This window comes from Dendrobates tinctorius, unplaced genomic scaffold (genome assembly GCF_039654945.1).
Source record: "Dendrobates tinctorius isolate UK_male_01 unplaced genomic scaffold, ASM3965494v1 ptg000007l, whole genome shotgun sequence".
NCBI classification, from domain to species: domain Eukaryota; kingdom Metazoa; phylum Chordata; class Amphibia; order Anura; family Dendrobatidae; genus Dendrobates; species Dendrobates tinctorius.
The window spans coordinates 29,170,091-29,190,831 of NW_027361675.1; the positions used below are offsets into that span (position 1 = coordinate 29,170,091).

Genomic DNA, 20,741 nt, shown 5'->3' on the forward strand with positions numbered 1-20,741 from the left:
TACAACATGTGTATGACCCACTTTAGGTGTCACTATCAGTCCCTAACTGCGCCATTTAAGGTATTTGAATCTGAAGGGACAAGCGTTTACTCACCTATGCCGCCTGGGCCTACTGAAAGCCCCTATATCTGCCATGTTAATACTTCCATCTGCCATATTAGAAGGTGATTAAATCGTCATCGCTATCAAGAAGTACATACTCATCATGTAAAGAGTCTGTCGTTCTGTACATAAACATTATGCAGTTTTCTAATGTATGTCCAAGAATGGTAACCCAGGTTGTCTGAAAGCACTATGTATGGGACACATCTGATCGTGGGAACATTTTTGTCTGCGAGCCTGCACTTTCTTTAGTCCCCTGATTTTATAGGTTTTTGCGAATAGAATGAGCGCCCCCTGGTGGAAAATAGAGCATCAAGCAAGTGGCATGCAGTGATCACTAATGGAGGGGACAATGTTTTGCTGGCCCTATGATGGAAGGGCACTTTGTGGCTCCCACTGTTATGGGTGGGGAGCATTGTTAAGCAAGCAGTTCAAAAGTTTTGCTTATGTTCTCCTCGTGATATGGAAACTCCCACATTGCAGCCAATGTCCCAGAAGGGAATACTGTTTTGTTTTTTATCATTTGGTACAATCTGATAATTTGGTGCTTGAGCCAGGAAGAGATGCACACCTCTTGTTTATAGTATTACAGTTTCTTCACTTGTGACAGATACATTTGGCCAATCTGCTTGTTTGTTTTTTATTCCAGGACATTTTGTTTGGTCTTCTGAGAAAACAGTTCCTGATGAAATCCACTTCAAAAAGGAAATACCCTCTCAAAGTTATAGTAATGTCTGCCACTCTAGACATCGACAAACTGTCTGAATTCTTTGGCAGTTGTCCAGTGTGCTCAATTCCAGGAAAGGTCTTTCCAATTAAAGAGCGATTCCATAACCTTATTGGCCCCAGAGACCGAGATGGCAGTGCATATGTTACAGAGGTATGTGTTAAGTTCTCCTAATTAACTGGTAATCCTAATTGAGATTGTGGGATTTCCTGAGCGTCATGTAAATACACTCTTAGGACAGTTAGGGTAAGTTCACACTAGGCATTTTTTCAGAGTTTTATTTTTTTCTTCAGCAAAACCTGATCTCTTAGCAGGAAAGAAGCTGCATAAAAAATGCAGGTTTTACTTGATTTTTCTTGCGTTTTTTTTGTGTGTTTATTTTGCTGTTTTTAGCATGCTAGATTTGTCTCTTGTGCATGCTGATAAAGTGCAGCAAAACCTGATACCTGAGTTTTTGCTGCAAATTTTCAGTGTGGTTTCACCACGCATTCATGTCAATGAGTGAAAAATGCTAAAAAAAAAAAAAAAAAAAAATGAAAGAAATGGCATGCTCCATTGTGCAAAAAACCACGCAAAGCACAAAATACTGATGACAAAAAAAAACAAGACATAGCTGGTACTGTAAAACGTAGCTGAAAATTTGCATAAAAAAACTCTGAAATCACGCCTAGTGTGAACTTACCCTTATATCTGTATTACCATGGCACTTTTATTGTCGACTCTAGAACTCTATGTAGCGACTGCTCCCCTGTGGGTCTATTGACTCAAACTTGGATAACTTTTGGATACAATTTAATTGCTTTGGTTTGAGTCTTATGCCTGTAATATAGCCATCTAAATATAACACCTTTAGAATTTTTTACATACATATACGTCAAAAGTCGTGTCCCTACCTTTTGATGCGACCTCGCACACTGAGCAAACATCTTTCCCTGCACATGATGGCTGATTTTAATCAGGGATCATGTGCCATTAATAGCCGCTGGTGGAGTGGAGCTCCGCCCGTGGCTGTAAACCTTTTAAATGCTGCTGTTGATCTCTGATTGGCGGGATTTAACACGTGCCAGCAGATGACATGTAATTCCATACGCCTATTGGCGCACCTGCAACATGATCACGGAATGCCGATGGGTTGCCATGACAGCCAGGGGGCTGCTGAGGACCCTTGTGCCTGAAATTACGATGCTCCTGTGAAAGCCAGCCTGTGGCTGGCATTCATAGGAGATCGTTATTTTCTCGCAAAGTAGCAGCGCTAATGCACTACTAGGTAAAGCTCAGATAGTGGAAGCTTCGAGTACTTTTAAATACAGTAAAAAGTGAAATAAAGTTTTTAAAACTATATAAAAAAAACACATGTTAAATCGCTCTTTTGCCCCATTAGAAATAAACAAAAACCACCCATGTATTTTTATATCACTGTGTTCGTAAAAAATCTGATCTCTGAAAATATGAAGTACGGTAAATCAATACGATCAGTAAACAGTGTAGTAAAAAAATCCAAATGCTACAATGTTTTTTTTTAAATGTAAAAAAATATATTACTAAATTGTAATAAAATGTAGTAAGAGGCAATCAAAAAATAAAGTTATGGATTTGCAGAGGCAAGAGGTAAAAGGGGTTGTATAGTACTTTTTGGGCGCAGTCAGAAGGCCATATAACACTGACCTCTTGGTCTTAAAAGGGCCTCACTCGTATTTTCCCTCTGGGCACATGCAAATGAGATGAATATTTTAACCCCATAACGACCGCCGATACGCCTTTTAATGGCGGCAGTTATGGGTACTTATTCCTCAGCATCGCTTTTTAACGGCACTGAGAAATAAGTGTATAGCACCCCCCCAGAGTCGGAATATCTCCGGGGTCCCGGCTACTGGGGGGAGCTGAGAACCCAGAGAACATGAATCGGGTTGATTTTTACCGACCCCAGTGTTGCGATTGCCGTTATTCACCGAATAACGGTGACTGCCAAAAAAAAAAAAATCTGATTTCCCATTTAATTTCTCTCGCCTCTGATGTGATCTAGCACATCAGAGAAGAGAGAAATGGGCTCCCCCGAGCCCCCCCCCTTATCTGCGGTGCCCTCCAATCCCTCCTGCATCTCCCGGTCCTGTCCCCCAGTTGGCACCCAGCAACAATAAGAGATTTCTGCTGTTGGTTCATTTTGATCATTGTGATAGGTTCTATCACAGGTATCAAAGTAAAAAAAAAAATCCCCATAGTTAGGTGAAAATAATAAAATAATAAAAAAAAAAGTTTATTTCCATTTTTCCATTAGTTATTATTGGGCTTATAATTGGGGTTATAACTAGGGTTAGGCTTGGGGCTAGGGTTAGGGTTGGGGTTATAGCTAGGGTTATAGTTGGGGTTATAGCTAGGGTTAGGGTTGGGGTTATAGTTGGGGGTATATCTAGGGTTGGGGCTAGGGTTAGAATTGGGGTTATAGGGGGGTATAGCTTGGGTTATCGCTAGGGTTAGTGTTGGGGCTAGGGTTGTGGTGTTGGGGGTAGGGTTAGGGTTAGAGGTGTGTTGGGTTAGGGTTGGGGTTAGGGCTGTGTTAGGGTTGAAGTTAGAATTGGGGGGTTTCCACTGTTTACGTACATCAGGAGGTCTGCAAAAACGATATGGCGCTCGCCATTGATTCCAACCATGCGTTGAACGGGCTGATTAAACGTAATGTGAACCCAGCCTTATGAAAAAAAAAAAGTTTAGTTCCAAAGTAATTTTTCGTGAAAAAAGTAAAATGTTCATTTTTTCCTTCCACATTGCTTTAGTTCTCGTTAAGCACCTAAAGGATTAATGAACTTCTTGAATGTGGTTTTGAGCACCTTGAGGAGTGCGGTTTTTAGAATGGTGTCACTTTTGGGTATTTTCTGACATATTGACCTTCCATACTCACTTCGAATGTGAGGTGGTCCCCCCAAAAAAACTGATTTTGTAAATTTTGTTGGAAAAATGAGAAATCACTGGTCAACTTTTAACCCTTATAAGTTCCTAACAAGAAAAATTACGTTTCCAAAATTGTGCTGACGTAAAGTAGAGATGTGGGAAATGTTATTTATTAACTATTTTGTGCGATATGACTGTCTGATTTAAGGGTACAAACTTTAAAAGTTTGAAAATTGCAAAATTTTCAAAATTTTTGCCAAATTTCCTTTTTTTCATAAATAAACACAAGTCATATAGAAGACATTTTGCCACTAACGTGAAGTACAATATGTCACAAAAAACGGGTCTCAGAATCAGTGGATCCTTTGAAGTGTTCCAGAGCTATAACCTCATAAAGTGACAGTGGTCAGAATTGTAAAAATTGGCTCGGTCACTAAGGTGTTAAATACATGCACACAGATGATGCCAAAAACAAAAATGCAACACAGTAAACCCAATGTCATACATGTGATCAACACGGTGTGTCAGTGGACAGCAATATGAATGTTCAGCACTTAGTGACATACTGTTAGACAAGGGTTTTTAAATGTAATTGATAACAAGTTTTTTTTGTTGTTGTTGTTTTTTCCTCAGACTGTGAAAGTAACACTGCAAACACACTTAAATGAACCATCAGGGGATATTCTTGTTTTTCTTACAGGTAAGCTATACTCATAAGAATTTTGGTCTTTTCTATCTAAACATTTTACGGTCATAAAGTCATAACAACTCTGCTGTAATGCAATGTGTTTCATCCCACCTAAGCCAAGTGCCTCGTACTCAAACTTTTTTTGTTATGATGAATTCATTTATAGCATGATATAAAAGAAGGAACTGCACATCACACATGCGGTCATGCTGCATAACAGGCACCACCGCCGGCGCCTGTCTGCTACAGGTAGTATTTTTTTTTTTCAATATGTACATAATCATTATGTAAAATAGGGGCGGGTCAGTGAGGGATCAGTGACCTGTCGGCATTATGAATATCTTAGGCTACTTTCACACTCGCGCTTTTTGCGCTGCGTGCGCAGAGCAAACGCGCATAAAAACGCATCATGCGTTTTTAATGCGTTTTCTTGTTTCTTGCGCATGGTTTTTGCAAAAAAAGCATGCTTTTTTTTAGTCTTTATTGGGTTTTGGATGAATTGCGTGCGCATGCTTTTTTTTAAAAAAATTTTTTTTAGACAGGTCGGACACAAAAATGCAACAGGATGCATTTTGTGCGCCCGGGCGCACACTACAAAAAAAGCATGTGCATACAAACGCATGACAGTACGCACCCATGTTAAGTATAGGAAAAAAACACATGCCGTTTTCGGCGGTTTTAAACGCGCAATTTTGCTGCGACAACGCGAGAAATAAGCATCCCATGCAATCCTATGGGATTCCGCAATGCTGTGCTAATGCTGCGTTTTTTTCCGCGGCGGAATCTGTTCGCGGTAAACAACGCAGCATGCTCATTAATTTAGCGGAATCGCAACGATCCCGCACCCATAGGATTGCATTGTTCCGCTTATTTCCTGCATGTGGCTGTGCCCACCATGCGAAAAGTAAACAGAACATTTGCGGATGGTACCCATGGCCCGGAGGAGAGGAGACTGTCCTCCGGGCTTTGGGTACCATATCCATGTAAAAAATAGAATTAAAATAAAAAATATTGTTATTCTCACCTTCCGGCGTCCCGCGCAGCCTTCCCGTCTTTCTCCACGCTCCTGGTCCCAGTAATCCTTTGCGAGAATGACCGCAATGACGTTGAGATCTCGCGGGAGCGCGACGTCTCAGTCATTCGCACAAAGGATTACTGGGACCGGGAGCGTGGAGAGAGGCGGGATGTCTGCGCGGGACGCCGGAAGGTGAGAATAACTATTTTTTATTTTAATTCTATTTTTTACATTTTATCTTTTACTACTGATGCCGCATAGGCAGCATCAGTAGTAAAAAGTTGGTCACACTTGTCAAACACTATGACAGGTTGGTCACACTCGTCAAACAATCAGTTCTCCAAGCAATGCTACAGATCTCTTGGAAAATGTTAGCATACTGCAAGCTAATTACGCTTGCAAATCACTAGTTTTTCTGCGGGAAAATTGCGGGAATTTAAAATGCGATTTTCCCGCGGAATGGAATCCGGAATTCTCATGGTAACGTCCGCGAGAGTTCCGCTACGTGTGAACGTAGCGTAACTCAAAACTGAGAATAAGGATTAAACTGTAACCACAAGACGGATTTCATCAACCAAGGTATCATTAAACACTGACTGTAGGTTACTCTGTGCTGCAAAGGCCAGGTTTTTCAGCACAGGTTTCAAAATGGTAAATTGCATATTTTTAGATTCCCCTCTTGGAGCATACTTTGCACCCTTTTTTTGTCATTTTTTTCCCTCCTTCGCTCTTTGCGGAACCTCTCTGGGAAAATGTTGACCTGGTATGATACAGACACCATCAGTTTCAGAAGTACTGGGACCCTCATCTTCCTGAGTGCCAAACATTATGGCCTTGATGACTATCTCCAGAAACTGGAGGAAGGTCCCCGTATTGCTTGCAGATCAAAACAGCACAAAAGCATTGTACAGTGCCATTTGTACAATGTGCGCGGACAATTTTTTTTGTACCATACTTTTAGCTTTTCGCATGGCACTGTATGGTTTGAGGACCTGATATGAGAGATCTACACCCCAATGTACTTATTGCAATCCAAGATACAATGTGGCTTTGGGACTTGTGTGTTGTGTTATCTCAGAGAGTGAATACCTTATGTTGTCATGGTGTGTGGTGATCAAGATAAGGACATCTCCCTTGTCCTTATACTTGACCACAAGCATGTTGTCGCTGTATTGAGCTCTGCTTTTGCCATTTCTCAGCAGTTGCCAAATTAGCGGCTTAGGAAGGCCTCCCTGATTTTCTTCGAATGGTGCCATAAGCAACTGTACCTCTTACAGAGAGCATCTTGAAATGGGATGTTTGGCGAGATAAATCATGAAATGCTGTATTCCCAGCGCCCTCACTCTCTCCTTTTTATGTCCAAGAACATGGATCGTTTGCACTGGATTTCCACAGAGAAATCTGGAAAGATTGAAATCTTTTGATCACCAAGCTGAATATCTTGCTTCTCCCTTGCCTTCCTTTAACCCCTTTCTGACATCAGACGTACTATCCCGTCCATGGGACCCGGGCCCCTATGCCCATGGACGGGATAGTACGTCTAGCGCGATCAGCGGCGCCCACGTGGTGAGCGCCGCTGTTCGCGGCCGGGTGTCAGCTGATTATCACAGCTGACACCCGGCACAATGTGTCAGTGGCGGTCACGGACCGCCCCCGACACGTTAACCTTGCACACCGCGATCAAACATGATCGCGGTTTACCGGGGGATAAAGGGAAGCATCGGCAGGGAGGGGGCTCCCTCCGTGCTTCCCTGAGCCCCCCACGGCAGCGCAGTGTGCAGCGCTGCTGCGGGGGGCTCCTTCCCTGCAGGCCCCCGAATCCAAGATGGCGACGGGGGCCTTCGGGGGCCTGCAGGGAGCTGACTTCCTCAGTGCCTGCAAAGCGCAGGCATGAGGAAGTCTGCAGCAGTGCCTGTGACAGATCGCTGATCTGTCACAGTGATCTGTGATGTGACAGATCAGCGATCTGTCACAGGACAGTGATGTCCCACCTGGGACTATGTAATAAAGTTAAAAAAAAAAAAAAAAAAAGTGTTAAAATTTAAAAAAATCGCCAAATAAATTAGAAAAAAAAAAAAATTCCCCCAATAAATCCATTTTTTGGAAATCAAAAAAACAAAACAATAAAAGTACATATATTAGGTATCGCCGCGTCAGTAATGACCTGCCCTATAAAGCTCTCCCATTAGTTAACCCCTTTAGCAAACCCCTTAAAAAGTAAAAATAAAAAACGAAACAAAAAATGATTTATTATCATAACGCCAAGCAAAAAGTGCAATAACGCGCGATCAAAAAGACGCATATAAATATCCATGATACCGCTGAAAACGTCATCTTGTCCCGCAAAAAAACGAGCTGCCATACCGAATCAGCAGGAAAAATAAAAAAGTAATAGCTCGCAGAATAAAGCGATGCAAAAATAATAATTTTTTATATAAAATAGTTTTCATTGCATAAAACCGACAAAACATAAAAAAACGACCTAAATGAGGTATCGCTGTAACCATACTGACCCGAAGAATAAAACCGCTTTATCAATTTTACCGCACGCGGAACGATGTAAACGCACCCCCCCAAAAGAAATTCATGAAACACTGGTTTTTGTTCATTCTGCGTCCCAAAAATCGGAATACAAAGCGATCAAAAAATGTCATGTGCCCGAAAATGGTACCAATAAAAAAGTCAACTCGTCCCGCAAAAAATAAGACCTCACATGACTCGGTGGGTCAAAATACGGAAAAATTATAGCTCTCAATATGTGGTGATGCAAAAACTTTTTTTACAATAAAAAGTGTCTTTTAGCATATGACAGCTGCCAAATATAAAAACCGCCATAAATAGTAAATCAAACCCCCCGTTATCACCCCCTTAGTTAGGGAAAAATAATACAATTAAAAGAAAATGTATTTATTTCCATTTTCCCGCTAGGGTTAGGGCTGAGATTAGGGTTAGGGGTGTGTTGGGGTTAGGGTTGGAGTTAGAATTGGGGGTTTCCACTGTTTGGGCACATCAGGTGCTCTCCAAATGCAACATGGCGTCTGATCTCAATTCCAGCCAATTCTGAGTTGAAAAAGGCAAATGGTGCTCCTTCCCTTCCAAGCTCTGCCATGCGCCCAAACAGTGTTTTACCCCCACATATAGGGTATCAGCCTACTCAGGACAAATTGCAAAACAACTTTTGGGGTCCAATTTCTCCTGTTACCCTTAGGAAAATAAAAAATTGGGGGCAAATATATCATTTTTGTGGAAAAAAATGATTTTTTTTATTTTCACGCCCGGGCGTGATAAACTTCTGTGAAGCACTTGGGGGTTCAAAGTGCTCACCACACATCTAGATAAGTTCCGTGGGGGGTCTAGTGTCCAAAATGGGGACACTTGTGGGGCGTTTCAATAGTTTAGGTACATCAGGGGCTCTCCAAACGCACATGACACCCGCAGACCATTCCATCAAAGTCTGCATTCCAAAACGTCACTACTTCCCTTCCGAGCCCCGACGTGTGTCCATACAGTAGTTTTCTCCCACATATGGGGTATCAGCGTACTCAGGACAAATTGGACAACAACTTTTGGGGTCCAATTTCTCCTGGTACCCTTGGGAAAATAAAAAAAATTGGTGACTAAAAGATCATGTTTGTGGAAAAAATACGAATTTTTTATTTTCACGCCCGGGCCTTATAAACTTCTGTGAAGCACTGGGGGGTTGAAAGTGCTCACCACACATCTAGATAAGTTCCGTGGGGGGTCTAGTTTCCAAAATGGTGTCATTTTTGGGGGGTTTAACTTTCCACTGTTTTGGTACATCAGGGGTTTTCCAATCGCGACATGGTGTCCGATCTCAATTCCAGCCAAAAACGTCAAATGGCACTGCTTCCCTTCCGAGCTCTGCCATGCGCCCAAATAGTGGTTTACCCCCACATTTGGGGTATCAGCGTACTCAGGACAAATTGCTCAATAACTTTTAGGGTCCTGTTACCCTTGGAAAAATAAGAATTGAGGGTGAAAAGATCATTTTTGTGGAAAAAAATATGATTTTTTTAATTGTACGGCTGTATGTTATAAACTTCTGTGAAGCCCTTGTGGGTTCAAACTTCTCACCACATATCTAGATAAGTTCCTTGGGGGGTCTAGTTTCCAAAATGGGGTCACTTGTGGGGGGTTTCCACTGTTTAAGTACATAAGGGGCTCTCCAAATGTGACATGGCGTCCGATCTGAATTCCAGCCAATTTTGCATTGAAAAAGTCAAACGGCGCTCCTTCCCTTCTGAGCTCTGCCGTGCACCGAAATAGTGGTTCCCCCCCCCCCCTTACATATCAGGTATCGGCGTACTCAGGACAAATTGCACAATAACTTTTGCAGTCCAATTTCTCCTGTTACCCTTGGTAAAATAAAAAAAATTGAACCTGAAGTATTTTTTTTGTGAAAGAGTTAGATGTTCATTTTTTTTTTTAAATATTCAAAAAATTCCTGTGACGCACCTAAAGGGTTAATAAACTTCTTGAATGTGGTTTTGAGCACCTTAAGGCCGGGGTCACACTAACCAACGCAAAATACGGTCAGTATTTTACATGCGTAATACGGATGAATGGCCCCTAAACAGTGCTCCGTATGTCATCCGTAATCAAGGTGTGGTCGCATATTTTGCGCATGTCAGCATCCGTATGGCATCCGTATGGCGAGAATTTCTCGCAGGCTTGCAAAATGGACATATAATGGAGCCCTATGACAGTTTTAATAAAGAAATGAAAGAATAGATATAGACACATAGAATGCGTGTGTGTATATATGTGTCTCTATCTATTCTTTAATTTCTTTATTAAACCTGTCCGTGTGAGTTTACTGTATAGCGCACTGAATTGCCGGCTTTGCTAAAAGACACCGGGTGCGTATTTCTCGCAGGTCACATGTGTGGTCCGTGTGTAATCCGTATTTTTTGCGCACCCATAGACTTGCATTGGCGTACTACGGCCGTAGTACGCTGACAATCGCAGCATGCTGCGAGTGGCACGGAGCGTAGGATACGGAGGAGAAATATACGGCTGGTGCGAGGGACCCCATAGAGAATCATTGGTCCGTGTCTAATGCGTGCTTTTAACGCCTCTCACTCGGCCGTATTCCTCGCCAGTGTGACCCCGGCCTAAGGGGTGCAGTTTTTAGAATGGTGTCACTTTTGGGTATTTTCTATCATATAGAGCTCAAAGTGGCTTCAAATGTGATGTGGTTCGTAAAAATAAAATGGTGTTGCAAAAATGAGAAATCGCTGGTCAATTTTTAACCCTTATAACTTCCTAACAAAAACAATTTTGGTTCCAAAATTGTGCTGATGTAAAGTAAACATGTGGGAAATGTTAGTTATCAAGTTTTTTGTGTGCCGTATCTCTGTGATTTAAGGGCATAAAAATTCAAAGTTGGAAAATTGTGAAATTGCCAAATTTCCGTTTTTTTCACAAATAAACGCAAGTTATGTCAATGAAATTTTACCACTATCATGAAGTACAATATGTCACGAGAAAACATTGTCAGAATCACCGGGATCCATGGAAGCGTTCCAGAGTTATGACCTCATAAAGGAACAGTGGTCAGAATTGTAAAAATTGGCCCGGTCATGAACGTGCAAACCACCCTTGGGGGTGAAGGGGTTAATATATCTTTATAATGAAGACTTTTAAAAAGTGCTGCGGAATATGTTGGCGCTATAGAAATAAAATTTATTATTAAGATGGGTCGAGGGGGTCTACCCACCTGGCCGGGCCTTGTAGGGACTCTATGCGTCTTCTCCAACCGTAAACAAAGGAGTGAGGACCTCTTTAGTGAAGGTGTTCAGTAACTATTTTTCAAAACAACTATTGGGGTCTCCTCCCACCCTCCACCTTTTCCAGCACCCCAAGTAGCCTAATATTATTATGTCTCAGGCGATTCTCCAGGTAATCTGCCTTAGCAAACACTCCCGCCACAGCTTGAGTATGGTTCTGAACATCCCTGCAGACAGGGAAGAGCATCATCCAACTTACTGACTCTGCACCCCGACTTCCATTGTCCACTTCACCCCTTTCTGTACATCATGGTAGATTATAGAAATAGTTTCTTTGATATTGCCCACATAGCTTGCCAGTGTAGTAAAAAAGTAGCATTACATTTATTCACTACAGTGAGTATAGACATCAGTGACAAGGATTCCCCTAGTGCAGTGGTTCTCAACCTTTCTAATGCCGTGACACCGCAATACAGTTCCTCATGTTGCGGTGACCCCAAACCAAAAAATAATTTTGGTGGCTTCTTTAAAACTGTAATTTTGCTACAGTTATGATTCGGAATGTAAATACCTGATATGTATTCTCATTGCTACAATTTAAACATAATGATTAATCACAAAAACAATATTTAATTATATGTTAAGAAATATTTATTACTAAATTCCAATAAATAACATTTCACTATGGCATAGCATGGGTTTAAATATAACAACAATCTAATATATAAAGCTCAAGTGTGTGTGTGTGTGTCCGGGATTGGCATCCGCACCGTCGCAGCTACAGCCACAAAATTTGGCACAGTCACACATCTGGACCCCGAGAGCGTCATAGGCTATGTTGTGAGGTGAAATTTTAACCCCGCGCGTTCCAATTCACCAAACAATTTTGCCCCTATCTACATAAAGTGTGTATCAAGCCCCGCCCCTCATTATGTCATAATGGTTGCCATGGCGACGCTAATGTCATAATAGGTTGCAATGGCGAAGATGCTGTCACCATGGTTGCCATGGTGATGATGATGTCTTAATAAGTTGCAATGGTGACGGTTATGTCATAACGGTTGCCATGGTGATGATGTCATAATGGGTATACGGGCACTTGACTATGGGATGGAGGATATGTATGACGGGTATATGGGCACGGGACTATGGGATGGCGGATATGTAAGATGGGTATATGGGCACGGGACTATGGGATGGCGGATATGTATGATGGGTATATGGGCACGGGACTATGAGATGATGGATGTGTGATGGGTATATGGGCATGGGACTATGGGATGGAGAATATGTATGATGGATATATGGGCATGGGACTATGGGATGGAGGATGTGTGATGGGTATATGGACACTCGACTATGGGATGGAGGATATGTATGATGGGTATATGGGCATGGGCCTATGGGATCGTGGATATGTATGATGGGTATATGGGCACAAGACTATGGGATGGAGGATAACTATAATTTGTTATAACTAACCACAGTTAGTCACTATGCCCGTGAGCGCCGGGCTCTTCAGCTAATTCTAAATAAATAACATTTCACCATGGCATAGCACGATCCATTGTCATGAGACGGTTTGCTAAAGAAAAAGTAAAAGATGGTCGCGTCTAAAGAGTTTGTTAAAGTTTCCTATTAATTACTTTTCCATGTGTTGTTTTCTATTACACACCTGTTATTATGACCAGGGGGCCGTATTCACATGCTTAACTAATGGATCTGTTTTTTTTCCAGATTAGTGGCAAGTTTTCTGTATAGAACAGTGTGAACTATGTCATAGGATGCACTGCAGTTTCTGCACAGCATGGCATCTTTTATAATGTGACTCAACTCACCATAGGTTTTGAATGAGTGGGAGCACCGGGCTTGTTACCCTGTATCAGTGGAAGAACTGGGCTTGTTTTCCTGCAACAAGATGGTCCCATATTTGACAAATATTCAAAAGGTGTACCACACATATAATCCCCCATGTATCACAAGATCGGCCCACACATATAATACTCCCATGTATAGCAAGATGGCACCACACATGTAATCCCCCATATACAGTCATATGTAAAAGTTTGAGCACCCCTATTAATGTTAGCCTTTTTTCTTTATAACAATTTTGGTTTTTGCAACAGCTATTTCAGTTTCATAGATCTAATAACTGATGGACTCAGTTATATTTCTGGATTCAAATGAGGTTTATTGTACTAACAGAAAATGTGCAATCTGCATTTTAACAAAATTTGACCTCAACATAAAAGTGACATTAATATTTCATAGATCCTCCTTTTGCAAAAATAACAGCCTCTAGTCGCTTCCTGTAGCTATTAATGAGTTCCTGGATGCAGGTATTTGTGACCATTCCTGTTTACAAAACAATTCCAGTTCAGTTAAGTTTGATGGTCGCCGAGCATGGACAGCCTGCTTCAAATCATCCCACAGATGTTCAATGATATTCAGGTCTGGGGACTGGGATGGCCATTCCAGAACATTGTAATTGTTCCTCTGCATGAATGCCTGAGTAGATTTGGAGCGGTGTTTTGGATCATTGTCTTGCTGAAATATCCATCCCCTGCGTAACTTTAACTTCGTCGCTGATTCTTGCACATTATTGTCAAGAATCTGCTGATGCTGAGTTGAATCCATGCGACCCTCAACTTTAACAAGATTCCCGGTGCCGGCATTGGCCACACAGCCCCAAAGCATGATGGAACCTCCACCAAATTTTACTGTGGGTAGCAAGTGTTTTTCTTGGAATGCTGTGTTTTTTTTAGCCTCCATGCATAATGCCTTTTTGTATGACCAAACAACTCAATCTTTGTTTCATCAGTCCACAGGACCTTCTTCCAAAATGTAACTGGCTTGTCCAAATGTGCTTTTGCACACCTCAGGCGACTCTATTTGTGGCGTGCTTGCAGAAACGGCTTCTTTCGCATCACTCTCCAATACAGCTCTCCTTGTGGAAAGTGCGCTGTATTGTTGACCGATGCACAGTGACACCATCTGCAGCAAGATGATGCTGCAGGTCTTTGGAGGTGGTCTGTGGATTGTCCTTGACTGTTCTCACCATTCTTCTCTGCCTTTCTGATATTGTTCTGGGCTTAACAAGAACTGTACCTGTGTTCTTCCATTTCCTTACTATGTTCCTCACAGTGGAAACTGACAGGTTAAATCTCTGAGACAACTTTTTGTATCCTTCCCCTGAAAAGCTATGTTGAATAATCTTTGTTTTCAGATCATTTGAGAGTTGTTTTGAGGAGCCCATGATGCCACTCTTCATAGGAGAATCAAATAGGAGAACTACTTGCAAGTGGCTTTCTCATGATTTGATACACCTGGCTATGAAGTTCAAAGCTCAATGAGGTTACAAAACCAATTTAGTGCTTCAGGAAGTCAGTAAAAAGTAGTTAGGAGTGTTCAAATCAAGAAAATGATAAGGGTGCCCATACTTTTGCACAGGTCAAATTTTGTTTAAATGCAGATTGCACATTTTCTGTTAGTACAATAAACCTCATTTGAATCCAGAAATATAACTGAGTCCATCAGTTATTAGATATATGAAATTGAAATAGCTGTTGCAAAAACCAAAATTGTTATAAAGAAAAAAGGTAAACATTAATAGGGGTGCCCAAACTTTAACATATGACTGTATATGATGGCCCCACACATGTAATCCTATCCTGTATACATGGCTCTGCTCCCACTCTCCCATCCTGTATACATGGCTGTGCTCCCACTCTCCCTCCCTTGTATGCATGGTTCTGCTCCCACTCTCCCATCCTGTATACATGGCTCCGCTCCCAGTTTCCCATCCTTTATACATGGCTCCGCTCCCATTCTTGTATGCATGGCTGGGCTCCCCCGTCCTCCCCCATCCTCTCCCCCATCATACTTACCCTCACACCGTCGCTGCTGAACTTCCCTGCACCTCTATCCTGGCGCGTCAGCTTCTTCCTTTGTGGAGCGGTCACGTGGTACCGCTCATTTAAGGTCATGAATATGGACGCCACGCCTATGGGAGAGGAGTGGCTTCCATATTCATGACCTTAAATGAGCGGTACCACGTGACCGCTCAGCGCTGGCTGAAGCCGCCACGCCGACAGGGATGCAGAAACTGCGACTGAGTAAACTGCGAGTGCTTTAGGTGACCCCCAGGTTGAGAACCGCTGCCCTAGTGGTATGCCACCAGAAGCACCTTTATTTCCCATAGGGGATTTTGACAACCCAAGGATACCTTTTGTAGAAGTGGCCATTTCATGAGAGCCATAATTTTCCTCATTCTGTGCTAAGGGTGAATATCTGGTTCCTGTTGGGGACTCACTCTGAGGTCCCTTTAGATTGTTCCTGGTTTCTGGATCATGGGGGGTTGTTCTATGGTGCTGTATGAGCATACTGCTACAACCTGCCACCATCTCCTCTGCCTTTTCCCACAGGACGCACAGGCTCCATCTTGGGGGCTCATCTGTTGTTCACCATCTTCTCTAGCTTCTTAGTGCATGCTATGGCCCCTCAGTGACCTAGACCCCAACTACCAAGCACCAGAAGATACCCAGGAGCTTTCAACACTCCTGATGCAGCCTTGTATATTCACCGTCTCTGACCGCCAGCATGAGCTCCCGGCGGCACTAGGACCCGGGGATGACAGCACCCACCTCCTGTTCTCAACAGAGAGGATCAAAGGCTTCCCGCCACAGCCGAAAAACTGACAGGAGCAATCGGGTCCAGCGGTGCCCCAAAGCTGGAGATAAGTATAGCTGTTGCCATGCAAACTCCTGGTCTCCTTTCTCCGCTACTCAGCACTGAGACAGAGCACTAAGTTGACCGTTTTTCCTACCACGACGCGCTGCAGGCCAGGAAACTTAGACCTCACCAGGGCAGATTTCAGGTGTCCAAAATGCTGACGCGCCACACCAGCACAATCTGACATCCCCAGGATATTTCAGAGTGAATTTGGCCAGGAAAATCAGAATCCCAGCGGGATACTGTTCAGGATGTTATGAGCTCTGCTCTGGTATGTCCACTCAGTCCAAGAGCATAATCACTCCCCCACCCGACATTACTTTAATGTGTATTGCCACGTTTAGGAATTTGAAAGGAATCTGTGACTAGGTCTGGGCTTCCATTGATGGAATGCCGATCTGACATTCTGCTTGAACGACATTTCATCTACAGTACTGAAGAATCACCCGCCCTTGAGCAAGCAATGGAATAATATTCATGTGAAACGCGCGTTGGGGTTTGAAATATCCGGTTGGTGCACTGCACTCTACCTCTTCACACAGGGTAGGACGCCTATATCTTTAACCACTCGGAGTACCTACATTCTTACATGAAATCGGTTGAAGTCGCCATTGAATGCTAATGATCTATCTTTGATTGAAAGCACTCAATACCGCACTGTTGTGCAGACCAATACTACTGATTTAGAATTGATGTATATGCTCGCTAACTGAGTGAGATACCCCCTGTGCAGAGATAATTAGATCATGGTGCATCTTGTCTTTTTGTCCTTTTTGATATAGCCTTTTCTTGTAATCCCCAAAACTGTTCTTAATATTTATCCTCTTTGACAAGTATTAAAATAAAGTCTTACATTTTGAAACTATTTGCTCCTTTTTTTCCTGATTCAAATGCAATTTGCAGTGATTTCACATTGGTGACTATTAAGCATCTTTTGGGTTGCATAGTCCCTTTCATGAACATGCTTCTGTTTTTTTTGTATCTAGTACTCAACAATCGTGGAATAAATAATGCAAGTAAACTTTTCAGCAAACATCTGCCATCGGTCAGTATCTATAACACCTGATAGTCCGGCAGAACCTGATCTTAAATTGGCCTTTTTGGATGTCGTAAATCTCTGTTGTATGGAAGACTTAGCAACACTCATTATTAATATATTTTTTCTTGCAACTGAAACTGTACTGTCCAATCTCATTAGAGAATACATTCCAAGTATTTTGTTTATATACTGCAGGACAGTCAGAAATTGAGAAGGCTTGTGATGCATTGTACCAAAAAGCTGAAATGATAGACTATCGGCATGATGTATTTGACTCTACTGTGGAAGGGCTTCTTATCTTGCCATTATACGGTTCTATGTCAACAGGTAAGAAATTGTTTTTCTGTTATTTTTGGTGTCGACATTTAAAGAAACACAGAATAGCCATATTTTACATGTAAGAGTGTTGTATGTTGCTACTTGCTTATGGCCCCACATACCTGCCAGGACACATGAACACTTATCAGGTATCATGCTTATGCCCTGTTCATTGTGCATGCGTCTTATCTTCCGCAATGGAGGTGAGCTGTGTCATCAGCACTGGAATATCACTCTAAAACTGTGTAATATATGAATACCATTTAGATATCTCTTTAATGACTGACAGCGGCATTGAAATTGCTTGCTTACTGTTGTGGGTATGTGGACCTACTCCTTTCAGGCTCAACCAACAATGTGGCACCGATAGGTTCCCATGGCAGCCAGGGGCCTACCGAAGACTCTCATTGCTGCTATCTTGGTCACCCTATGAAGCCAAGTGTTTGGCTAGGCTTCACAGGAGAACGCTAATCTCACAATATACTGCAGAACTGTAGTATTGTAGTACATTAAACAACCAATCAAACTATCACAGTTTCAAGTCCATAGGAGGATTAAAAAAATAAGCTATAGCTTAAAATTAAATAATATAAAGAAATAATAAAAGTGTTATAAAAAATATCAATCTAAAATTCCTCCTTTTTCCAGTTCAAAAAATAAAATAAAAAAAATATATAGACATATTTGCTATTGTTGTATCCCTAAGACTGTATTTTTGATCCAAGTGCGATCTATCGGAGATGGTGCACCAACACATTATGGGTGTCAGGTCCAAGCATCTGACCCCCTAAAGGTACTGTCACACTTAGCGATGCATCAGCGATCCCGACCAGCGATATGACGCGGTCGTGATCGCTAGTGAGCTGCCACACAGGCAGATCTCACCAGCGACATCGCAGGGGTCGGGGGTCGCTACTTACCTGTCAGACGAGGTGATCCTGACGTCCTCCCGCCCGCGTCCACGCGTCGCTCGTCTCTACAGCAGGAAGCTGACAACGAGAAACGGTCCAGGACGTTCTCGCGCGATCAGCGATAACCAGCGGGGGAGCGGTCGGAGGTAAGTATCACACATAGCGATATCGCTAGCAATATCGCTATAATGTCACAAAAACCAGTGACGTTATAGCGATATTGCTAGCGATATCGCTTAGTGTGACAGGCCCTTTAGACTAGCATTTTTTCTGCGGCATTGCTATCAGTGTGTCAAGAGTGGGAGAAGAGGGTTTTATTGACATTCCAACACAATGGGCAGCACTTTGTACACATTTTATAAGTGGGCATAAACTTGTAAATAACTCATGAAAGAATAAGGTTACGTTAAAACCAAGCACACCATTGTTTTTCTTGTTAAATTCTCAATAAGTTTGATGTGTCCAATCTGGCTTCCAACTGCATCACTCAACTGAAACTGCCCTAACTAAAGTCACGAACGACTTACTAACCGCCAAGAGCAAGCGACACTACTCTGTCCTCATTCTCCTGGACCTGTCCTCTGCCTTCGACACCATAGACCATTCCCTCCTGCTACAGATTCTCTCCTCTCTTGGCATCACAGACTTGGCCCTATCCTGGATCTTGTCATATCTAACAGACCGAACATTCAGTGTCTCCCTCTCACATACCATCTCCTCACCTCGCCCCCTGTCTGTAGGTGTTCCTCAAGGCTCTGTCCTAGGACCCCTACTATTCTCCATCTATACCTTCGGCTTGGGACAGCTCATAGAATCCCACAGTTTGCAGTATCACCTCTATGCTGATGACACGCAGATCAACCTATCTGGACCCAACCTCACCACCTTACTGATCGAAATCTCACAATGTCTGTCTGCTATCTCAGCCTTCTTCTCTGCTCGCTTTATCAAACTGAACATGTACAAAACAGAATTCATCATCTTTCCCCCATCTCACTCTACCCCTCCACCAGACCTATCCATCAATGTCAGTGGCTGCTCTCTTTCCCCAGTCCCGCACGCTCGGTGCCTTGGGGTGATCCTCGACTCTGCGCTCTCTTTCAAACCACATATCCAAACCCTCGCCTCCTCCTGCCACCTCAAACTCAAAAATATCTCCCGGATCCACTCATTCCTCAACCACAAAAACACTAGTGCATGCTCTTATCTCCCGCCTCGACTACTGCAACCTCCTCCTCTCTGGCCTCCCCTCTAGCACTCTGGCACCACTCCAGTCCATCCTACACTCTGCTGCCCGACTAATCCACCTGTCTCCCCGCTACTCCCCAGCCTCCCCCCTATGCCAGGCCCTTCACTGGCTTCCTATTGCCCAGAGGGTCCAATTCAAAACCCTAACCATGACATACAAAGCCATCCACAACCTGTCTCCTCCATACATCCGTGACATGGTCTCCAGGTACCTACCCGCACGCAACCTTCGATCATCTCAAGATCGCCTTCTCTACTCTCCCCTTATCTCTTCTTCTCACAACCGCATATAAGACTTCTCCCGTGCTTCCCCCATACTCTGGAACTCTGACGCAACACATCAGACTCTCGCCATCAACGGAAACCTTCAAGAAGAACTTTAAGACCCACCTGTTCTGACAAGCCTACAGCCTGCAATGATCCTCGGTCTACTGAACCACCGCATGACCTGCTCTACCCTCTCCTACTGTATTCTCACCCATCCCTCTAGACTGTGAGCCCTCGCGGGCAGGGTCCCCTCTCCTTATGTACTTGTGTATCCCTTGTCTTACACATGTTTATTATACTTGTCTATATTTCCCCTTTTCACATGTAAAGCGCCATGGAATAAATGGCGCTATACAAATGCACAATAATAACAATAATAATGTGTCACATGACCCTCTTCCCATTAAAAAAAATAAAATTGGATCCAAGATAGCCAACTTCAAAATGGCCACCATGGTCACCACCCATCTTGAAAAGTTCCCCCCTCCCGTATACTAATGTGCCACAAACAGGAAGTTGATATCACCAACCATTCCCATTTTCTTTTAGTGTATTCATATAAATGGCTCACCCTGTATATACTTTTATGCCTAAACAAGAGAAAAGTTTCCTAAGAGTGATACCTTTATTAACTAACTAGAAAAATTGTGTTTGCAATGTCACAAACCAATTGATGCTGTATTTTTTAACCATAAAAATATGTTCAAAATAAACGGAGTATGTTTGTTATCTATGTAATCTTTGTAAAAAAATAAAATTAAATGTGCCTAAGGACTATCTGGCAGGTAGTTAACTACCTGCCTGTTGTGCTTGGTGCTGTTCTACGACGGCACTGAGTGGACATAGACTGTTGTGAGTTCATTTTCCCCTTCACCATTGAGGTCTGATGAACTCCCTCTTCTGGTGAAGGAAGATAGTGAGGCTGATTACCAAGCACCTGGGCTGGATGATGATGACTGGGTGACGGGAATTACTGACTGGATATAAGGCAGCCGACACCCTTCTGCATTGCTGGTGATCTCTGAGGGATTCTAGGAGACCGGTCTGATTCCTGCTCCT

The 20,741-nt window shown here is 42.8% G+C and overlaps 1 protein-coding gene across 3 annotated transcripts in view; it reads left to right on the forward strand.

Annotated features, from left to right (window-relative positions):
* Window positions 1-20,741, forward strand: part of DHX40 (DEAH-box helicase 40) — a 139,414-nt gene that overhangs the window by 14,178 nt on the left and 104,495 nt on the right. For all 3 annotated transcript variants that reach the window (XM_073572966.1, XM_073572969.1, XM_073572968.1), the window contains exons 5-7: window positions 752-982; window positions 4,349-4,415; window positions 17,134-17,265. In XM_073572966.1, coding sequence (XP_073429067.1) covers window positions 752-982; window positions 4,349-4,415; window positions 17,134-17,265 — 430 coding nt within the window. The remainder of the gene's footprint in view (window positions 1-751; window positions 983-4,348; window positions 4,416-17,133; window positions 17,266-20,741) is intronic.